The sequence below is a fragment of the Heterodontus francisci genome, chromosome 37, assembly GCF_036365525.1.
Source record: "Heterodontus francisci isolate sHetFra1 chromosome 37, sHetFra1.hap1, whole genome shotgun sequence".
In the NCBI taxonomy this organism is placed as follows: Eukaryota; Metazoa; Chordata; class Chondrichthyes; order Heterodontiformes; family Heterodontidae; genus Heterodontus; species Heterodontus francisci.
The window spans coordinates 21,769,689-21,788,290 of record NC_090407.1 but is presented as its reverse complement, the minus strand read 5'-3'; the positions used below and the strand labels follow the sequence as shown (position 1 = coordinate 21,788,290).

The window sequence follows — 18,602 nt, the reverse complement described above, 5'->3', positions numbered from 1 at the left end:
AGGCTGGGCAGAGGCACAGACAGTGATGTCCCAGGACAGGGGGCTGTTTAGAGGCTCAGACAGTGATGTCCCAGCACAGGAGGCTGTTTAGAGTCTCAGACACTGATGTCCCAGGACAGGGGGCTGTTTAGAGGTTCAGACAGTGATGTCCCAGGACAGCAGGCTGTTAAGAGGCTCAGACACTGATGTCCCAGGACAGGGGGCTGTTTAGAGGCTCAGACAGTGATGTCCCAGGACAGGAGGCTGGGCAGAGGTTCAGATAGTGATGCCGCAGGACAGGGGGCTGTTTAGAGGCTCAGACAGTGATGTCCCAGGACTGGGACTGTTTGGAGTGTCAGACAGTGATGTCCCGGGATAGGAGGCTGTTTAGAGGCTCAGACAGTGATGTCCCAGGACAGGAGGCTGTTTAGAGGCTCAGACAGTGATGTCCCAGGACAGGGGGCTGTTTAGAGGCTCAGACAGTGATGTCCCAGGAAAGCAGGCTGTTTAGAGGCTCAGACACTGATGTCCAAGGACAGGGGGCTGTTTAGAGTCTCAGACAGTGATGTCCCAGGACTGGAGGCTGGGCAGAGGCTCAGACAGTGATGTCCCAGGACAGGAGGCTGGGCAGAGGCTCAGACAGTGATGTCCCGGTACAAGGGGCTGTTTAGAGGCTCAGACAGTGATTTCCCAGAACAGGAGGCTGGGCAGAGGCTCAGACACTGATGTCCCAGGACAGGAGGCTGGGCGGAGGCCCAGACAGTGATGCCCCAGGACAGGAGGCTGGGCAGAGGCTCAGACAGTGATGTCCAGGACAGGAGGCTGTTTAGAGGATCAGACAGTGATGTCCCAGAACAGGAGGCTGGGCAGAATCTCAGACAGTGATGTCCCAGGACAGGAGGCTGGGCAGAATCTCAGACAGTGATGTCCCAGGACAGGGGGCTGTTTAGAGGCTCAGACAGTGATGTCCCTGGACAGGTGGGTGAGCAGAGGCTCAGACAGTGATGTCCCAGGACAGGAGGCTGGGCAGAGGCCCAGACAGTGATGTCCCAGGACAGGAATCTGGGCAGAGGCTCAGACAGTGATGTCCCAGGACTGGAGACTGTTTAGAGGCTCAGACAGTGAAGTCCCAGGACAGGAGGCTGGGCAGAGGCTCAGACAGTGATGTCCCTGGACAGGAGACTGGGCAGAGGCTCAGACAGTGAAATCCCGGGACAGGAGGCTTTTTAGAGGCTCAGACAGTGATGTCCCAGGACAGGAGGCAGTTCAGAGGCTCAGACAGTGATGTCCGAGGACATGGGCTTGGCAGAGACTCAGACAGTGATGTCTCAGGACCGGAGGCTGTTTCGAGGCTCAGACAGCGATGTCGCGGGCCAGGAGGCTGGGCAGAGGCTCAGACAGTGATGTCCCAGGACAGGGGGCTGTTTAGAGGCTCAGACAGTAATGTCCCAGGACAGAAGGCAGTTTAGAGGCTCAGACAGTGATGTCCCAGGACAGGGGGCTGTTCAGAGGCTCAGACAGTGATGTCCCAGGACAGGGGGCTGATTTGAGACTCAGACAGTGATGTCCCTGGACAGGGGGCTGTGCAGTGGCCCAGACAGTGATGTCCCAGGACAGGAGGCTGTTAAGCGGCTCAGACAGTGATGTCCCAGGACAGGAGACTGGGCAGAGGCTCAGACAGTGATGTCCCAGGACAGGGGGCTGTTTCGAGGCTCTGACAGTGATGTCCCAGGACAGGAGACTGGGCAGAGGCCCAGACAGTGATGTCCCAGGACAGGAGGCTGGGCACAGGCTCAGACAGTGATGTCCCAGGACAGGAGACTGGGCAGAGGCCCAGACAGTGATGTCCCAGGACAGGAGGCTGGGCACAGGCTCAGACAGTGATGTCCCAGGACAGGAGACTGGGCAGAGGCCCAGACAGTGATGTCCCAGGACAGGAGGCTGGGCACAGGCTCAGACAGTGATGTCCCTGGACAGGTGGCTGAGCAGAGGCTCAGACAGTGATGTCCCAGGACAGGAGGCTGGGCAGAGGCTCAGACAGTGATGTCCCAGGACTGGAGACTGTTTAGAGGCTCAGACAGTGAAGTCCCAGGACTGGAGGCTGGGCAGAGGCTCAGACAGTGATGTCCCAGGACAGGAGACTGGGCAGAGGCTCAGACAGTGAAGTCCCGGGACAGGAGGCTTTTTAGAGGCTCAGACAGTGATGTCCCAGGACAGGAGGCAGTTTAGAGGCTCAGACAGTGATGTCCCAGGACATGGGCTGGGCAGAGACTCAGACAGTGATGTCTCAGGACCGGAGGCTGTTTAGAGGCTCAGACAGTGATGTCCCAGAACAGGGCGCTGTTTCGAGGCTCAGACAGCGATGTCGCGGGCCAGGAGGCTGGGCAGAGGCTCAGACAGTTATGTCCCAGGACAGGGGGCTGTTTAGAGGCTCAGACAGTGATGTCCCAGGACAGGAGGCTGGGCAGAGGCTCAGACAGTGATGTCCCAGGACAGGGGGCTGTTCAGAGGCTCAGACAGTGATGTCCCAGGACAGGAGGCTGGGCAGAAGCTCAGACACTGATGTCCCAGGACAGGAGGCTGTTTAGAGGCTCAGACAGTGATGTGCCAGGACAGGAGGCTGTTTAGAGGCTCAGACAGTGATGTGCCAGGACAGGAGGCTGGGCAGAGGTTCAGACAGTGTTGTCCCAGGACAGGGGGCTGTTTCGAGGCTCTGACAGTGATGTCCCGGGACAGGAGGCTGGGCAGAGGCTCAGACAGTGATGTCCCAGGACAGGAGGCTGGGCAGAGGCCCAGACAGTGATGTCCCAGGACAGGAGTGTGGGCACAGGCTCAGACAGTGATTTCCCAGAACAGGAGGCTGGGCAGAAGCTCAGACACTGATGTCGCAGAACAGGAGGCTGGGCAGAGGCTCAGACAGTGATGTCCCAGGACAGGAGGCAGTTTAGAGGCTCAGACAGTGATGTCCCAGGACAGGGGGCTGTTTTGAGACTCAGACAGTGATGTCCCAGGACAGGAGGCTGGGCAGAGGTTCAGACAGTGTTGTTCCAGGACAGGGGGCTGTTTCGAGGCTCTGACAGTGATGTCCCAGGACAGGGGGCTGTTTTGAGACTCAGACAGTGATGTCCCAGGACAGGAGGCTGGGCAGAGGTTCAGACAGTGTTGTTCCAGGACAGGGGGCTGTTTCGAGGCTCTGACAGTGATGTCCCGGGACAGGAGGCTGGGCAGAGGCTCAGACAGTGATGTCCCAGGACAGGAGGCTGGGCAGAGGTTCAGACAGTGATGTCCCGGGACAGGAGGCTGGGCAGAGGCTCAGACAGTGATTTCCCAGAACAGGAGGCTGGGCAGAAGCTCAGACACTGATGTCGCAGAACAGGAGGCTGGGCAGAGTCTCAGACAGTGATGTCCCAGGACAGGAGGCTGTTTAGAGGCTCAGACAGTGATGTCCCCGGACCGGGGGCTGTTTAGAGGCTCAGACAGTGATGTCCCTGGACAGGGGGCTGGGCAGAGGCCCAGACAGTGATGTTTCAGGACAGGAGGCTGTTTAGAGGCTCAGACAGTGATGTCCCAGGACAGGAAGCTGGGCAGATGCTCAGACAGTGATGTCCCGGTACAGGGGGCTGTTTAGAGGCTCAGACAGTGATGTCCCAGGACAGGAGGCTGGGCAGAGGCTCAGACAGTGATGTCCCAGGACAGGAGTCTGGGCGGAGGCCCACACAGTGTTGTCCCAGGACAAGAGGCTGGGCAGAGGCTCAGACAGTGATGTCCAGGACAGGAGGCTGTTTAGAGGCTGAGACAGTGATTTCCCAGAACAGGAGGCTGGGCAGAGGCTCAGACACTGATGTCCCAGAACAGGAGGCTGGGCAGAAGCTCAGACAGTGATGTCCCAGGACAGGGGGCTGTTTAGAGGCTCAGACAGTGATGTCCCTGGACAGGAGGCTGAGCAGAGGCTCAGACAGTGATGTCCCAGGACAGGAGGCTGGGCAGAGGCCCAGACAGTGATGTCCCAGGACAGGAGGCTGGGCAGAGGCTCAGACAGTGATGTCCCAGGACAGGAGACTGTTTAGAGGCTCAGACAGAGAAGTTGCAGGACAGGAGGCTGGGCAGAGGCTCAGACAGTGATGTCCCAGGACAGGAGACTGGGCAGAGTCTCAGTGAGTGAAGTCCCGGGACAGGAGGCTTTTTAGAGGCTCAGACAGTGATGTCCCAGGACAGGAGGCTGGGCAGCGGCTCAGACAGTGATGTCCCAGGACAGGGGGCTGTTTAGAGGCTCAGACAGTGATGTCCCAGGACAGCGGGCTGGGCAGAGGCTCAGACAGTGATGTCCCGGGACAGGAGGCTGGGCAGAGGCCCAGACACTGATGTCCCAGAACAGGAGGCTGGGCATAAGCTCAGACAGTGATGTCCCAGGACAGGGGGCTGTTTAGAGGCTCAGACAGAAAACATGGGGATTGTTGTCTCTTGCTCACTTTCTTTCTGCTTTATTGCCAGGAACCTCCAGTCAGGACAATGATTGCAAACCCTGCCCGGTGGGCACCTTTTCCGCTGTGCAGTCTGATTCTGCCAAGTGCCTGCCTCATACCAAGTGAGTGCAGCCCGGGTCCCTCCTAAGAACATGAGAAATAGGAGCAGGAGTAGACCATTCGGCCCCTTGAACCTGCTCTGCCATTCAATACACTCATGGCTGATCTTCTGCCTCAACTCCACTTTCCCGCATACTCCCCATATCCCTTGATTCCCTGAGAGACCAAAAATCTGTTTATCCCAACCTTAAATATATACAACAATGGAGCACCCACAACCCTGTGGGGTAGAGAATTGTAAAGATTCACAATCCCCTTGAATGAAGAAATTTCTCCTCACCTCAGTCCTAAATGATCGACTGTTTATTCTGAGACTGCTCCCCATGTTCTAGATTCCCCAGCTAGGAGGAAACGACCTCTCAGTGTCTATCCTGTCAAGTCCCTTCAGAATCTTGTATGTTTCAATGAGATTACCTCTCATTCTTCTAAGGCTGCATCCAGAGAGTATAGGCCCAATTTAATCAGCCTCTCATCATAGGACAGCCCTCTCATCCCAGGAACTAATCTAGTGAACCTTTACTGTAGCGCCTCCAATGCACGTATATCCTTCCTTAAATATGGAGACCGAAATTGTGCACAGTACTCCAGGGGTGATCTCACTAAAGTCCTGTGCAATTGTAGCAAGACTTCCTTATTCCTGTACTCCAATCCACTTGCAAGAAAGGCCAACATGCCATTTGCCTTCCTAATTGCTTGCTGTACCTGCATGCTAACTTTCATTAAAAGCAAAATACTGCAGATGCTGGAAATCTGAAATAAAAACAAGAAATGCTGGAAATACTCAGCAGGTCTGGCAGCATCTGTGGAGAGAGAAGCAGAGTTAACATTTCAGGTCAGTGACCTTTCACCAGAACCTTCTGATGAAGGATCATTGACCTGAAAGATTAACTCTGCTTCTCTCTCCACTGATGCTGCCAGACCTGCTGAGTATTTCCAGCATTTCTTGTTTTTATTGCTAACTTTGTGTTTCTTTTACAAGCGCACCCAAGTATGTCTGAATTTCAACATTTAGAAGTTTCACGCTAGACAACCCCAATCCAGTACAGGCAACATATTGGATTGCAACCTGGTCGGAGCAGAGAAGAGACCCTTCTGGTGGTGGTGAGGCTGAAGGAGAGGGGACCCTTTAGAAATGAAGAAATGAGAGCAGAACAAGCCCAGGATTCACCCTTGGCCTTAGCTGATTTTAGCCCAGGCTGTAGTACGAGCTACAGTTGGTCTCAGCGCCTCCTTCATAGGCCAGGAAAATCATACAAGGTTCCTGCTCCTGATCGCTAATCTGAATCCCTGGTGGAAAAGGTTATTGATTGATAGGTAAGGACAGGATCAGGCCTTCATGATAGAATAGTCACCATTCACTGATTAGACTTACACTTAAAGTATGGCCACTTGGATGAGGAATTGGGAATTGCTGGTTGGAAAATAAAATCAAGGTCCATTTATTTCACCTTTTACCCTCCTGCTAGTCCCATGCATACGAATATTGGAGTTGTTGACTAATCATTGCAATCAATCTCCATCAATGAGTTGACAACAAACCCAGATATGAGACAAAGAAAACCCCCAGTGGTGGAGAGCTTTGGGAACTGTACAACAACAACTTATATTTCTATGGATCCTTTAATGTAGTAAAACATCTCAAGGCGCTACACAGGAACATTCTAAAATGAAATGATCTGTTCCTCCCAAGCACACTACACTCATCACATGTCATGTCTCAAATTACTCACAGTCTGTATCCCAGAATGTTACTTTCTGAAAGAAATCTCTTCTTTGTCTGTGAATGAAGCTGCACTTGCTGCTTCCACCATCTTTCCAGGGAGCCATTGATTGATCACTCGTTCACTGAAATATTGTTTCTGTAGATTAGGTTTGAATTTATCTTCCTTTAAGAGCAGGCTGTGTCCTCTGGACAAGGCAAACAGCTTGTCATGGTGGACTTTATCCAGTCCCTTTAGAGTCCTAAAAACAGCAATTATATCACCTCGCGACCTCCTGTTTCCCAGTACAAACATGCTCAATTCACACAATTGCTCTTCATAATCCAGTCCCTCCATCTCCATCATTCTGGCTGTTCTCTTCTGTATCCTTTCTGTACTGTGGTGACCAGAACTGTACATTGTTTTCCAAGTCTAGTCATACCAATATGAACATACAAATTAGGAGCAGAAGTAGGCCATTCGACCCCTCTAGCCTGCTCCGCCATTCAATAAGATCATGGCTGATCTGTTTCTGTTTCAAATTCCACACTAAAGGCCTGCTTGAGTCACACAAAAAGCATGACCCGAGTCCGACCTGGCCTGAGTCCCTCCATTTTCCTCCCACGCCCAACCCGAGCCCTACCCGACCCGAGCCTGACCTGACCACCGCAATGTTCCCTTTACCTACCTTCCAACTCCCGATCTTCAGTAAGTTGCAGCATGAGCATGATGACATCATAGAGATGCTCACTCACTCACTGTGCAGACTCAGAGTTTCCTTCCTTGAAGTCCTGGACTCCCAGCTCAGGTAAGTTTTTAACTTTTAACCCTTACCTGCAATTCTTGCTGTGTGTGTCCGGCTCAACCTTGACCTGGCCCAACCTGGACCCAGCCCGACCCGACCCGAGCCCGAAGGCCGGACCCAGAAGAGTGGCCCGACCCGTCCCGTACCTGATACATGTCGTCGGGTCCCGTCGGGTTCAGGTCGGGTAGCAGGTCTTTATTCCACATTCCCATCTACCCCTGATAACCGTTAATTCCCTTGTCTAACAAGAATCTATCTACCTGCGCCTTAAAGATATTCAATGACCCCACTTCCACCACCTTCTGAGGCAGAGAGTTCCAAAGTCGCACAACCCTCTGAGAGAAAAAAATTCCTCTCATCTCTGTCCTAAAAGGGTGACCCCCTAATTTTAAAACAGTGTCCCCTAGTTCTGGACTCACCCACAAGAGGAAACATCCTCACCACATCCACCTTGTCAGGACCGTTCAGGATCTTATAAACTTCAATCAAGTCTTCCCGCACTCTTCTAAACTCCAGTGAAAACAAGCCCAGTCTGTCCAACCTTTCCTCATAAGACAACCCACTCATTCCAGGTATCAATCTAGCAAACCCCCTCTGAACCGCTCCAACACCTTTATATCCTTCCTTAAAGAAGCAGACCAATGATTGATAAAGACTTATATATCCCTCAATCAATGTCATTAAAATTTGCTTAACTGGCCATTTAGCTTTACCAATTAGCTGCCATATTTGTAAACATTACAACATTTCAAAGCTATTTGACTGAAATGCTTTGGGATGTCCTGAGGATGTGAAAAGCGCTACATAAATGCAAGCCTTTCCTTCTTTCTAGGGAAGAGACTTGCAGAATGGAGGGGTGAGACACACCGTTGTCTGTCGCTGGTCTTTATGTGGAAATGGCCTAGCAAGCCACTCAGTTGTATCTAACCACTACGATGTCAATAAGGAATGAAACTGGATGCACCACCCAGCATCGACCCAGGCACCTGAAATGACAATGGCAAACCCAGCCCTGTCAACCCTCCAAAGTCATTCTTACTAACATCTGGGGGCTTGTGCCAAAGTTGGGAGAGCTGTCCCACAGACAGGTCATGCAACAGCCTGACATAGTCATACTCAGGGAACCATACCTTACAGACAATGTCCCAGACACTGCTATCACCATCCCCGGGTATATCTTGTCCCACCAGCAAGACAGACCTAGCAGAGGTAGTGGCACAGTAATACAGTCGGGAGGGAGTTGCCTTGGGAGTCCTCAACATCAACTACAGAACCCATGAAGTCTCATGGCATCAGGTCAAACATGGGCAAGGAAACCTCCTACTGATTACCACCTACTGCCCTCCCTCAGCTGATGAATCAGTACTCCTCCATGTTGAACAGCACTTGGAGGAAGCACTGAGGGTGGCAAGGACGCAGAATGTACTGTGGGTGGGGGAATTCAATGTCCATCACCAAGAGTGGCTGCGGGAGGTGGTGAGGGAACCAACAAGAGGGAAAAACATACTTGGCCTCGTCCTCACCAATCTGCCTGCCGCAGATGCATCTGTCCATGACGGTATTGGTAAGAGGGACCACCGTACAGTCCTTGTGGAGACAAAGTCCTGTCTTCACATTGAGGATACCCTCCATCGTGTTGTGTGGCACTACCACTGTGTTAAATGGGATAGACTTCAAACAGATCTAACAATGCAAAACTGGGCATCCATGAGGGTCATCAGCAGCAGCAGGATTGTACTCAACCACAACCTGTAACCTCATGGCCTGGCATATCCCCCACTCTACCATTACCATCGAGCCGGGGGATCAACCCTGGTTCAATGAAGAGTGCAGGGGACGTGCCTGGAGCAGCACCAGGCATACCTCAAAATGAGGTGTCAACCTGGTGAAGCTACAATCCAGGACTACTTGCATGCCAAACTGTGTAAGCAACATGCGATAGACAGAGCTAAGCAATCCCATAACCAATGGATCAGATCTGAGCTCTGCAGTCCTGCCACATCCAGTCATGAATGGTGGTGGACAATGGAAAAACTGACTGGAGGAGGTGGTTCCACAAATATCCCCATCCTCAATGATGGGGGAGCCCAGCACATCAGCGCAGAAGATAAGGCTGAAGCATTTGCAACAATCTTCAGCCAGAAGTGCCGAGTTGATGATCCATTTAAGTCCCCAGTCTTCAACCAATTTGATTCACTCCGCGTGATATCAAGAAATGAAGGCACTGGATACTGAAAAGGCTATGGGCCCTGACAACATTCTGGCAAAAGCACTGAAGACCTGTGCTCCAGAACTTGCTGCGTCCATAGCCAAGCTATTCTAGTACAGCTACAACACTGGCATTAATGTGGAAAATTGCCCAGGTATGTCCTGTACACAAAAAGCAGGACAAATCCAACCCGGCCAATTACTGCCCCCATCAGCCTACTCTCAATCATTAGTAAAGTGATGGGAAGGTGTCGTCAACAGTGCTATCAAATGGTATTCGCTCAGCAATAACCTGCTCAGTGATGCTCAGTTTGGGTTCTGCCAGGGCCACTCAGCTCCTGACCTCATTTCATCCTTAGTTCAAACATGGACAAAAGAGCTGAACTCAAGAGGTGAGGTGACAGTGACTGCTCGTGACATCAAGGCAGCATTTTGACCAAGTATGGCATCAAGGAGCCCTAGCAAAACTGAGTCAATGGGAATCAGGGGGAAAACTCTCCACTGGTTGGAGTCGTACCTAGTGCAAAGGAAAATGCTTATGGTTGTTGGAGGTCAATCATCTCAGCTCCAGGATATCACTGCAGGAGTTCCTCAGGGTAGTGTCCAAGGCCCAACCATCTTCAGCTGCTTCATCAATGACCTTCCTTCAATCATAAGGTCAGAAGTGGGGATGTTCACTGATGATTGCACAATGTTCAGCACCATTCGTGACTCCTCAGATACTGAAGCAGTCCGTGTAGAAATGCAACAAGACCTGGACAATATCCAGGCTTGGGCTGATGTGTGGCGCGAATGTTACTTGCCACTTAAGTGCCAGGCAATGACCATCTCAAACATGAGAGAATCTAACCATCTCCCCTTGACATTCAATAGCATTACGATCACTGAATCCCCCACTATCAACATCCTGGCAGTTACCATTGACCAGAAACTGAACTGGACCAGCCATATAAATAGCATGGCTACAAGAGCAGGTCGGAGGCTAGGAATCCTGCGGTGAGTAACTCACCTCCTGACTCCCCAAAGCCTGTCCATTATCTACAAGGCACAAGTCAGGAGTGTGATGGAATACTCTCCACTTGCCTGGATGGGTGCAGCTCCAACAACACTCAAGAAGCTCGACACCATCCAGGACAAAGCATCCCGCTTGATTGGCACCCCATCCACTTCTACATTCGCTCCCTTCAGCACGGATGCACAGTGGCAGCAGTGTGCACCATCTACAAGTTGCACTGCAGCAATGCACCCAGGCTTCTTAGGCAGCACCTTCTAAACCTGCGATCTCTTCCACCTAGAAGGACAAGGGCAGCAAATGCATGGGAACACCACCACCTGCAAGTTCCCCTCCAAGCTACACACCACCCTGATTTGGAACTATATTGCCATTCCTTCACTGTTGCTGGGTCAAAATCCTGGAACTCCCTAACAGCACTGTAGATGTACCTACCCTACATGGACTGCAGCGATTCACTACCGCCTTCTCAAGGGCAATTAGGGATGGGCAATAAATGCTGGCCTAGTCAGCGACGCCCACACCCCATGAATGAATATTAATTTTAAAAATGTCAGAATGAGCCAGGGACAATTACTCTCCCCTTTCCTGCCCCTGCTGAATTCAGTCATGTCCAGTCTATTGAGAGATCTGCTCGGCATGGCTCCTGTCCAGGTTATTGGTTTTTCAACAGCAACGCTGGCTCGGAGCTTTGTTTTCATGTTGAGGAGAAGGTTCACATCCCAAGAAGTGAGCTTCAATGAGCCCAGGTACTTTTACCATCCATGACTTTTCTTTTTGTCTGTCCTATCTCCAGCTGCTCCCAGTTAAATAAACATTTGGTGAAAGAAGGTACAACGTTTGAAGATGTTGTCTGTGGCGATGTGACAACCAGCACTACGGCAACCAACACCCTCACCATCTCCTCCCAGAGGCCCAACACCGACAGATTGAACCTGACAACGTTATCCACTGCAGTCACCACACCCAAAGAAAACAGTGAGTCAATTTAGGATCTCTTTAAACCCTGGATGGTTTTTCCCAACCATATCCCTAGTCCAGGGCACTGAAGCTGGTTCCAATTCCCCACCAGCCTGTTTTCTAACAGCAGAGGGATGAATACAAGAAGAAGCTGTCCCAGGTGAGGGGGCAGAGAGGACCTGGGGAAAGTCTGAACAATCTAGAGACATACAAGATAATCAGAGGGTTAGATAGGGTGGATAGTGAGAGTCTTTTTCCTCGGATGAGGATGGCAAACACGAGGGGACATAGCTTTAAGTTGAGGGGTGAAAGATATAGGACAGATGTCAGAGGTAGTTTCTTTACGCAGAGAGTAGTAGGGGCGTGGAACGCCCTGCCTGCAACAGTAGTAGACTCGCCAACTTTAAGGGCATTTAAGTGGTCATTGGATAGACATATGGATGTAAATGGAATAGTGTAGGTCAGATGATCGGCGCAACATCGAGGGCCGAAGGGCCTGTACTGCGCTGTAATATTCTAATTCTAAAATACAACAGTGAAACACTCTTTCAGAACCAAAGCAACAAGAAACCAGTCAGGTGGAAACAAAGATACAAACGGCTTGTAATGGAAAATTTGCACAAAATAGTAAATACTCTAAATTAACACCCTCTCTATTCACAAGGGGAGCCTTGAGAAACATGCTCCCTCAAACTGAGAGATCCTGAGTAAAGTCAATAACTGTTATAAATCAGATGGAAGTCTGAGACAGGCTACAAGGGTTCAAAACGAATAAATCCCCTAGGATAGATGGTATTTATCCCAGAGGTACTGAGACAGACAAGGCACAAGATTTGTGAAGCTCGGACCATCATCATAAGGTAGCCACTGGATCTTGGGAGGAAACTGCCTGTGTGTTAGATGGGATATTGGGACAAGGTACAACCTCTTGTCTGCATCTCTCCATCTCTGTCTCAATTTCTCTCCATTGTCAGTCTGTCTGTCTCCAGTCCTGTCTTTCTGTGTAGGTCCCTCCATCTCTCACGGTCTGCCTCGCTGTCACATTCAAGAAAGAGAGTGAGCGCACAACGCAGTGAAAGTGAGAGGCATGTTCTGCCTCTCTTGCAGAACTCTGCCTGTGTGTATCTGTACTCTCTTCCTGTCTCTTCAATCTGCAATCAAATTCCTAAATCTTTCAGCTTCTCTTCCTCCCTCTCTGTCCTCCTTTAAGACACTATTCAAAACCTACCTCACCTGTCCTAATATATTCTTATATGGCATGGTGTCAAATTCTGTCTGAATTTGCTCCAATGAGTAGCACCTTGGAAGTTTTACTACTTTAGAGATCCTGTATAAGTTGTTGTCGGTCTTGCTGTCTTGTCATGCTCTGATCTGATGTCTGACTTTTGATGTATTACAGGACAGATGGTTGACCTGTTTTTGACGATTGGATTGCTTCTTGCCCTTCTGCTGATTCTCATCGTCTCCAGTTTGCTTTTCAGACGCAAGGAATATTTCAAAAGTCTATTCTCATCCAACAGGACTAAAGGTGAGAACTTTCCAACCCTGTTTGTCAGTCTCTTTCTACTTCTCTTTCTCTCTCTCTCTGCTTCTCTCTTTATCAAGGGATGTCCCTCAACCTGAGTTCCTACTCAACCCTCACTTTTAACATTTTTCAATTTCCTTCACATATTCATCTCACTGTATTCTTGTTTGAATCTTGCGCAGTTTGTAAGATTAATGCCAGATGATGTCACCCCCTCACTAACGGGAAACACTGTCTTTCTTTCAGGCTCTGTCTACATCGTGACCCCTTGCACTGTGTACGTGGAAGTGGACACCAGCAATTGTGCCAACTCCAGCCAGGAAGATTCCATCGTTAAACTTCCCGACTCCCACATCCACTTTCCACAGCAGGAGTCGGTGAAGTCACAGAATGCGAGAGAGAGCCACGTATTCCCGGTGGAGGAGGAGGGAAAGCTTTTCCGTGACCCTGTACCTGCAGCTGACTATTAACAGCCGGAATGAGCTGCTGACTGACAAAGCAAACGAATAATGGAAACTGATGCTAGACACGGAGCGGTGCCTCCGGGTGGAAACACTGGTCTTATTACCTGGAATGATCCAGGAGGAGAGTGCAGCATTTTACTTTTTCACAGGGTCAGACATTGAAACACCCCGAACTAAACATAAGGAAGAATCTGGGTCTGAATATTGGACAGAACAACCTCTCCTGCTCTATAGGTTTGACGCCTGGGTGCTGACAGTGAAACTTGTTTTTTTTCCTTATTACTTGTTTCGCTGGAATCTGATTTTCCAAGAATCGTTTATTAAAGTGCTCTGTGCTGGACTGACTCTCAAGAGCCAAGTTTGATTGGTTGAGAGACTGGATGTCAGGGTGTGCTTTGAGCAGACTAGTTGAGATCCGAACTGTGCGTGAAGCTGTGCAGAGTCGCACATTCCCTGAGCACATTAACTGCTGCGTGTAGAGAGACAGCTTGCTGTGTACAAGTTCTACAGTAGCTGACAGGCAGTGAACAGGCAGTGACTGAATCGAGCGGTGATGGAGATGGTCGGTCAGTGGTAAATGATTGGCTTTCAGTTCTCGGTGACTCATTGACTGCTGTGACACTTGGGTCACAGCCAAACCAATGATGAGAAAATGGTGAGTTCGCACTCACTGCCATTGTCACACCACGGTGTAACCACAGTGAATCTGGACTGCAGAGAGCAGTTTGGAAGTGTCCTGATTGTGCAGATTCTTTGAAAGTGTAAATTAGACACAAGTCTGATTTTTAAAAATAAAAATCTATTTTTTCTTTTGTGTGAAGTAGAGTTGGGCAGAGAGTCAATTAAATATCAATGCGATTTCATCTGCACTGAAGTAAACTTCGGAACTCTGACGTGAAACTCCACACGACCATATGGGAGGGTACTGATTGGGAACTGACCAACTGGGCACAATGTTGGGGCACTGAACGACTGGGCTAAGGTCTTGGGCACTGGTCTTGGACCGAATGACTGAATGGGCACGTGGTTTGTGGGGGAGGGACAGGTACAGTGTATTTAGGAGGGGTGGATGTCTTGAGCTAAAAGAACAAAGAACAAAGATAATTACAGCACAGGAACAGGCCCTTCGGCCCTCCAAGCCTGCGCCGATCCAGATCCTCTCTCTAAACATGTCGCCTATTTTCTAAGGTTCTGTATCTCTTTTCTTCCTGCCCATTCATGTATCTGTCTAGATACATCTTAAAAGACTCCATCGTGCCCGCATCTACCACCTCCGCTGGCAATGCGTTCCAGGTGCCCACCACCCTCTGCGTAAAGAACTTTCCACGCATATCCCCCCTAAACTTTTCCCCTTTCACTTTGAACTCGTGTCCTCTAGTAATTGAAACCCCCACTCTGGGAAAAAGCCTCTTGCTATCCACCCTGTCTATACCTCTCATGATTTTGTACACCTCAATCAGGTCCCCCCTCAACCTCCGTCTTTCTAATGAAAATAATCCTAATCTACTCAACCTCTCTTCATAGCTAGCGCCCTCCATACCAGGCAACATCCTGGTGAACCTCCTCTGCACCCTCTCCAAAGCATCCACATCCTTTTGATAATGTGGCGACCAGAACTGTACGCAGTATTCCAAATGTGGCCGAACCAAAGTCCTATACAACTGTAACATGACCTGCCAACTCTTGTACTCAATGCCCCGTCCGATGAAGGAAAGCATGCCGTATGCCTTCTTGACCACTCTATTGACCTGCGTTGCCACCTTCAGGGAACAGTGGACCTGAACACCCAAATCTCTCTGAACATCAATTTTCCCCAGGACTTTTCCATTTACTGTATAGTTCACTCTTGAATTGGATCTTCCAAAATGCATCACCTCGCATTTGCCCTGATTGAACTCCATCTGCCATTTCTCTGCCCAACTCTCCAATCTATCTATATTCTGCTGTATTCTCTGACAGTCCCCTTCACTATCTGCTACTCCACCAATCTTAGTGTCGTCTGCAAACTTGCTAATCAGTCCACCTATACTTTCCTCCAAATCATTAATGTTTATCACAAACAACAGTGGTCCCAGCACGGATCCCTGTGGAACACCACTGGTCACATGTCTCCATTTTGAGAAACTCCCTTCTACTGCTACTCTCTGTCTCCTGTTGCCCAGCCAGTTCTTTATCCATCTCGCTAGTACACCTTGGACCCCAAGCGCCTTCACTTTCTCCATCAGCCTGCCATGGGGAACCTTATCAAACGCCTTACTGAAGTCCATGTATATGACATCGACAGCCCTTCCCTCATCAATCAACTTTGTCACTTCCTCAAAGAATTCTATTAAGTTGGTAAGACATGACCTTCCCTGCACAAAACCATGTTGAGCCCATTTTCTTCCAAATGGGAATAGATCCTATCCCTCAGTATCTTCTCCAGCAGCTTCCCTACCACTGACGTCAGGCTCACCGGTCTATAATTACCTGGATTATCCCTGCTACCCTTCTTAAACAAGGGGACAACATTAGCAATTCTCCAGTCCTCCGGGACCTCACCCGTGTTTAAGGATGCTGCAAAGATATCTGTTAAGGCCCCAGCTATTTCCTCTCTCGCTTCCCTCAGTAACCTGGGATAGATCCCATCCGGACCTGGGGACTTGTCCACCTTAATGCCCTTTAGAATACCCAACACTTCCTCCCTCCTTATGCCGACTTGACCTAGAGTAATCAAACATCTGTTCCTAACCTCAACATCCGTCATGTCCCTCTCCTCGGTGAATACTGATGCAAAGTACTCGTTTAGAATCTCACCCATTTTCTCTGAGTCCAAGCATAACATTCCTCCTTTGTCCTTGAGTGGGCCAATCCTTTCTCTAGTTACCCTCTTGCTCCTTATATATGAATAAAAGGCTTTGGGATTTTCCTTAACCCTGTTTGCTAAAGATATTTCATGACCCCTTTTAGCCCTCTTAATTCCTCGTTTCAGATTGGTCCTACATTCCCGATATTCTTTCAAAGCTTCGTCTTTCATCAGCCGCCTAGACCTTATGTATGCTTCCTTTTTCCTCTTAGCTAGTCTCACAATTTCACCTGTCATCCATGGTTCCCTAATCTTGCCATTTCTATCCCTCATTTTCACAGGAACATGTCTCTCCTGCACGCTAATCAACCTCTCTTTAAAAGCCTCCCACATATCACATGTGGATTTACCTTCAAACAGCTGCTCCCAATCTACATTTCCCAGCTCCTGCCGAATTTTGGTATAGTTGGCCTTCCCCCAATTTAGCACTCTTCCTTTAGGACCACTCTCGTCTTTGTCCATGAGTATTTTAAAGCTTACGGAATTGTGATCACTATTCCCAAAGTAGTCCCCTACTGAAACGTCAACAACCTGGCCGGGCTCATTCCCCAACACCAGGTCCAGTATGGCCCCTTCCCGAGTTGGACTATTTACATACTGCTCTAGAAAACCCTCCTGGATGCTCCTTACAAATTCTGCTCCATCTGGACCTCTAACACTAAGCGAATCCCAGTCAATGTTGGGAAAATTAAAATCTCCTATCACCACCACCCTGTTGCTCCTACATCTTTCCATAATCTGTTTACATATTTGTACCTCTATCTCACGCTCGCTGTTGGGAGGCCTGTAGTACAGCCCCAACATTGTTACCGCACCCTTCCTATTTCTGAGTTCTGTCCATATTGCCTCACTGCTCAAGTCCTCCATAGTGCCCTCCTTCAGCACAGCTGTGATATCCTCTTTGACCAGTAATGCAACTCCTCCACCCCTTTTACCTCCCTCTCTATCCCGCCTGAAGCATCGATATCCTGGGATATTTAGTTGCCAATCATGCCCTTCCCTCAACCAAGTCTCAGTAATAGCAATAACATCATACTCCCAGGTACTAATCCAAGCCCTAAGTTCATCTGCCTTACCTACTACACTTCTTGCATTAAAACAAATGCACCTCAGACCACCAGTCCCTTTATATTCATCATCTGCTCCCTGCCTGCTCTTCCCCTTAGTCACACTGACTTCATTATCTAGCCACGAGCTGTGGCTCTGCTCTCTGTCTGAGGTTGAATGAGGTTAGTGATTGGCTGAGTTCACCATTGTTGAACTATTAAACTCACAGTTCCTTCACTGGTTTTCTTGACCCTGGATTTTTATTCCCCTTTGCTGAATGTTACTGCAGTCCTACATTGGCAGTGTGTCCATTTCTATTGACTCCGAGAGTTGGTGCATTGTGGACCTGCTTGGTTCAGGACTCACGCTGTCACTTCACATATCAATTGTAATCAACATGAAAAATTGAACTGCAATTACCAGCAATAAACTGTTGGATCATTGTAGTAAATTAATCCAACTACCCCTAAATACCTCAATCTATGTCAGGATTATTACCCAAGAATGTGTGAGGGGATTTAAATCTTCTCACAGAACTGATGTAATGAGATGGGATGGGATGGGGGTTGGGGATTAGTGGTGGGTTAGGGAGCGGGATGGAGAGAGGGCACTGCCCATGAATATCTATTTCAGTTTTGTTCATAATAAATTAACAGCAAAATACTGTGGATGCTGGAAATCTGAAATAAAAAACAAGAAATGCTGGAACCATTCAGCAGGTCTGGCAGCATCTGTGGAGAGAGAAGCAGAGTTAACGTTTCGGGTCAGTGACCCTTCTTCGGAACCGGCAAATATTAGAAATGTCAAAGATTATAAGCAAGTAAAGCGGGGGTGGGGCAAGAAATAACAAAGGAGAACGTGTAGATTGGACAAGGCCACAGAATAGCTGACCAGAAGGTCATGGAGCAAAGGCAAACAATATGTTAATAGTGTGTTGAAAGACAAAGCATTAGTATGGAAGCATTAGGAATGCCTACCTTGAAGTTCTGCTCTTCTCTCCGACGGGATTTTCGTTTGTCTCTTTTACTTTGTTCACCTTCATTGCTTTCTATTTCCCTCCTGGTGTTTGATAAAGATGCTCACATCTCTGTCCTGGGTTTGCTGCAGTGTTCCAGTGAACATCAACGCAAGCTCGAGGAACAGCATCTCATTTACCGATTAGGCACACTACAGCCTGCCGGACTGAATATTGAGTTCAATAATTTCAGAGCATAACGGGCCCCCCATTGTACTTTTATTTTTAGTTATTTTTTCTTTTTTTACATTTTCTTTGTATGGTTATTTTATTTCGTCTTAGTTTGTTCAGTTTGCTTACCCACTGTTTTTTTTCATTTTTGTACTTGCTGCTGTTCAATATTCAGTCCGTTAATACCCTATCTGTACTAATGCTTTGTCTTTCAACACACCATTAACAAATTGTTTGCCTTTGCTCCATGACCTTCTGGTCAGCTATTCTGTGACCTTGTCCTGTCTA

The 18,602-nt window shown here is 49.0% G+C and overlaps 1 protein-coding gene across 1 annotated transcript in view; it reads left to right on the top strand.

Annotated features, from left to right (window-relative positions):
- LOC137352128 (tumor necrosis factor receptor superfamily member 9-like) overlaps window positions 1–14,049 on the top strand; it is a 97,025-nt gene extending 82,976 nt beyond the window's left edge. Inside the window, exons 6-9 of the mRNA XM_068017262.1 lie at window positions 4,471–4,564; window positions 11,084–11,265; window positions 12,647–12,775; window positions 13,019–14,049. Coding sequence (XP_067873363.1) covers window positions 4,471–4,564; window positions 11,084–11,265; window positions 12,647–12,775; window positions 13,019–13,242 — 629 coding nt within the window. The 3' untranslated portion in view covers window positions 13,243–14,049. The remainder of the gene's footprint in view (window positions 1–4,470; window positions 4,565–11,083; window positions 11,266–12,646; window positions 12,776–13,018) is intronic.
- Window positions 14,050–18,602: the final 4,553 nt, after the last annotated feature.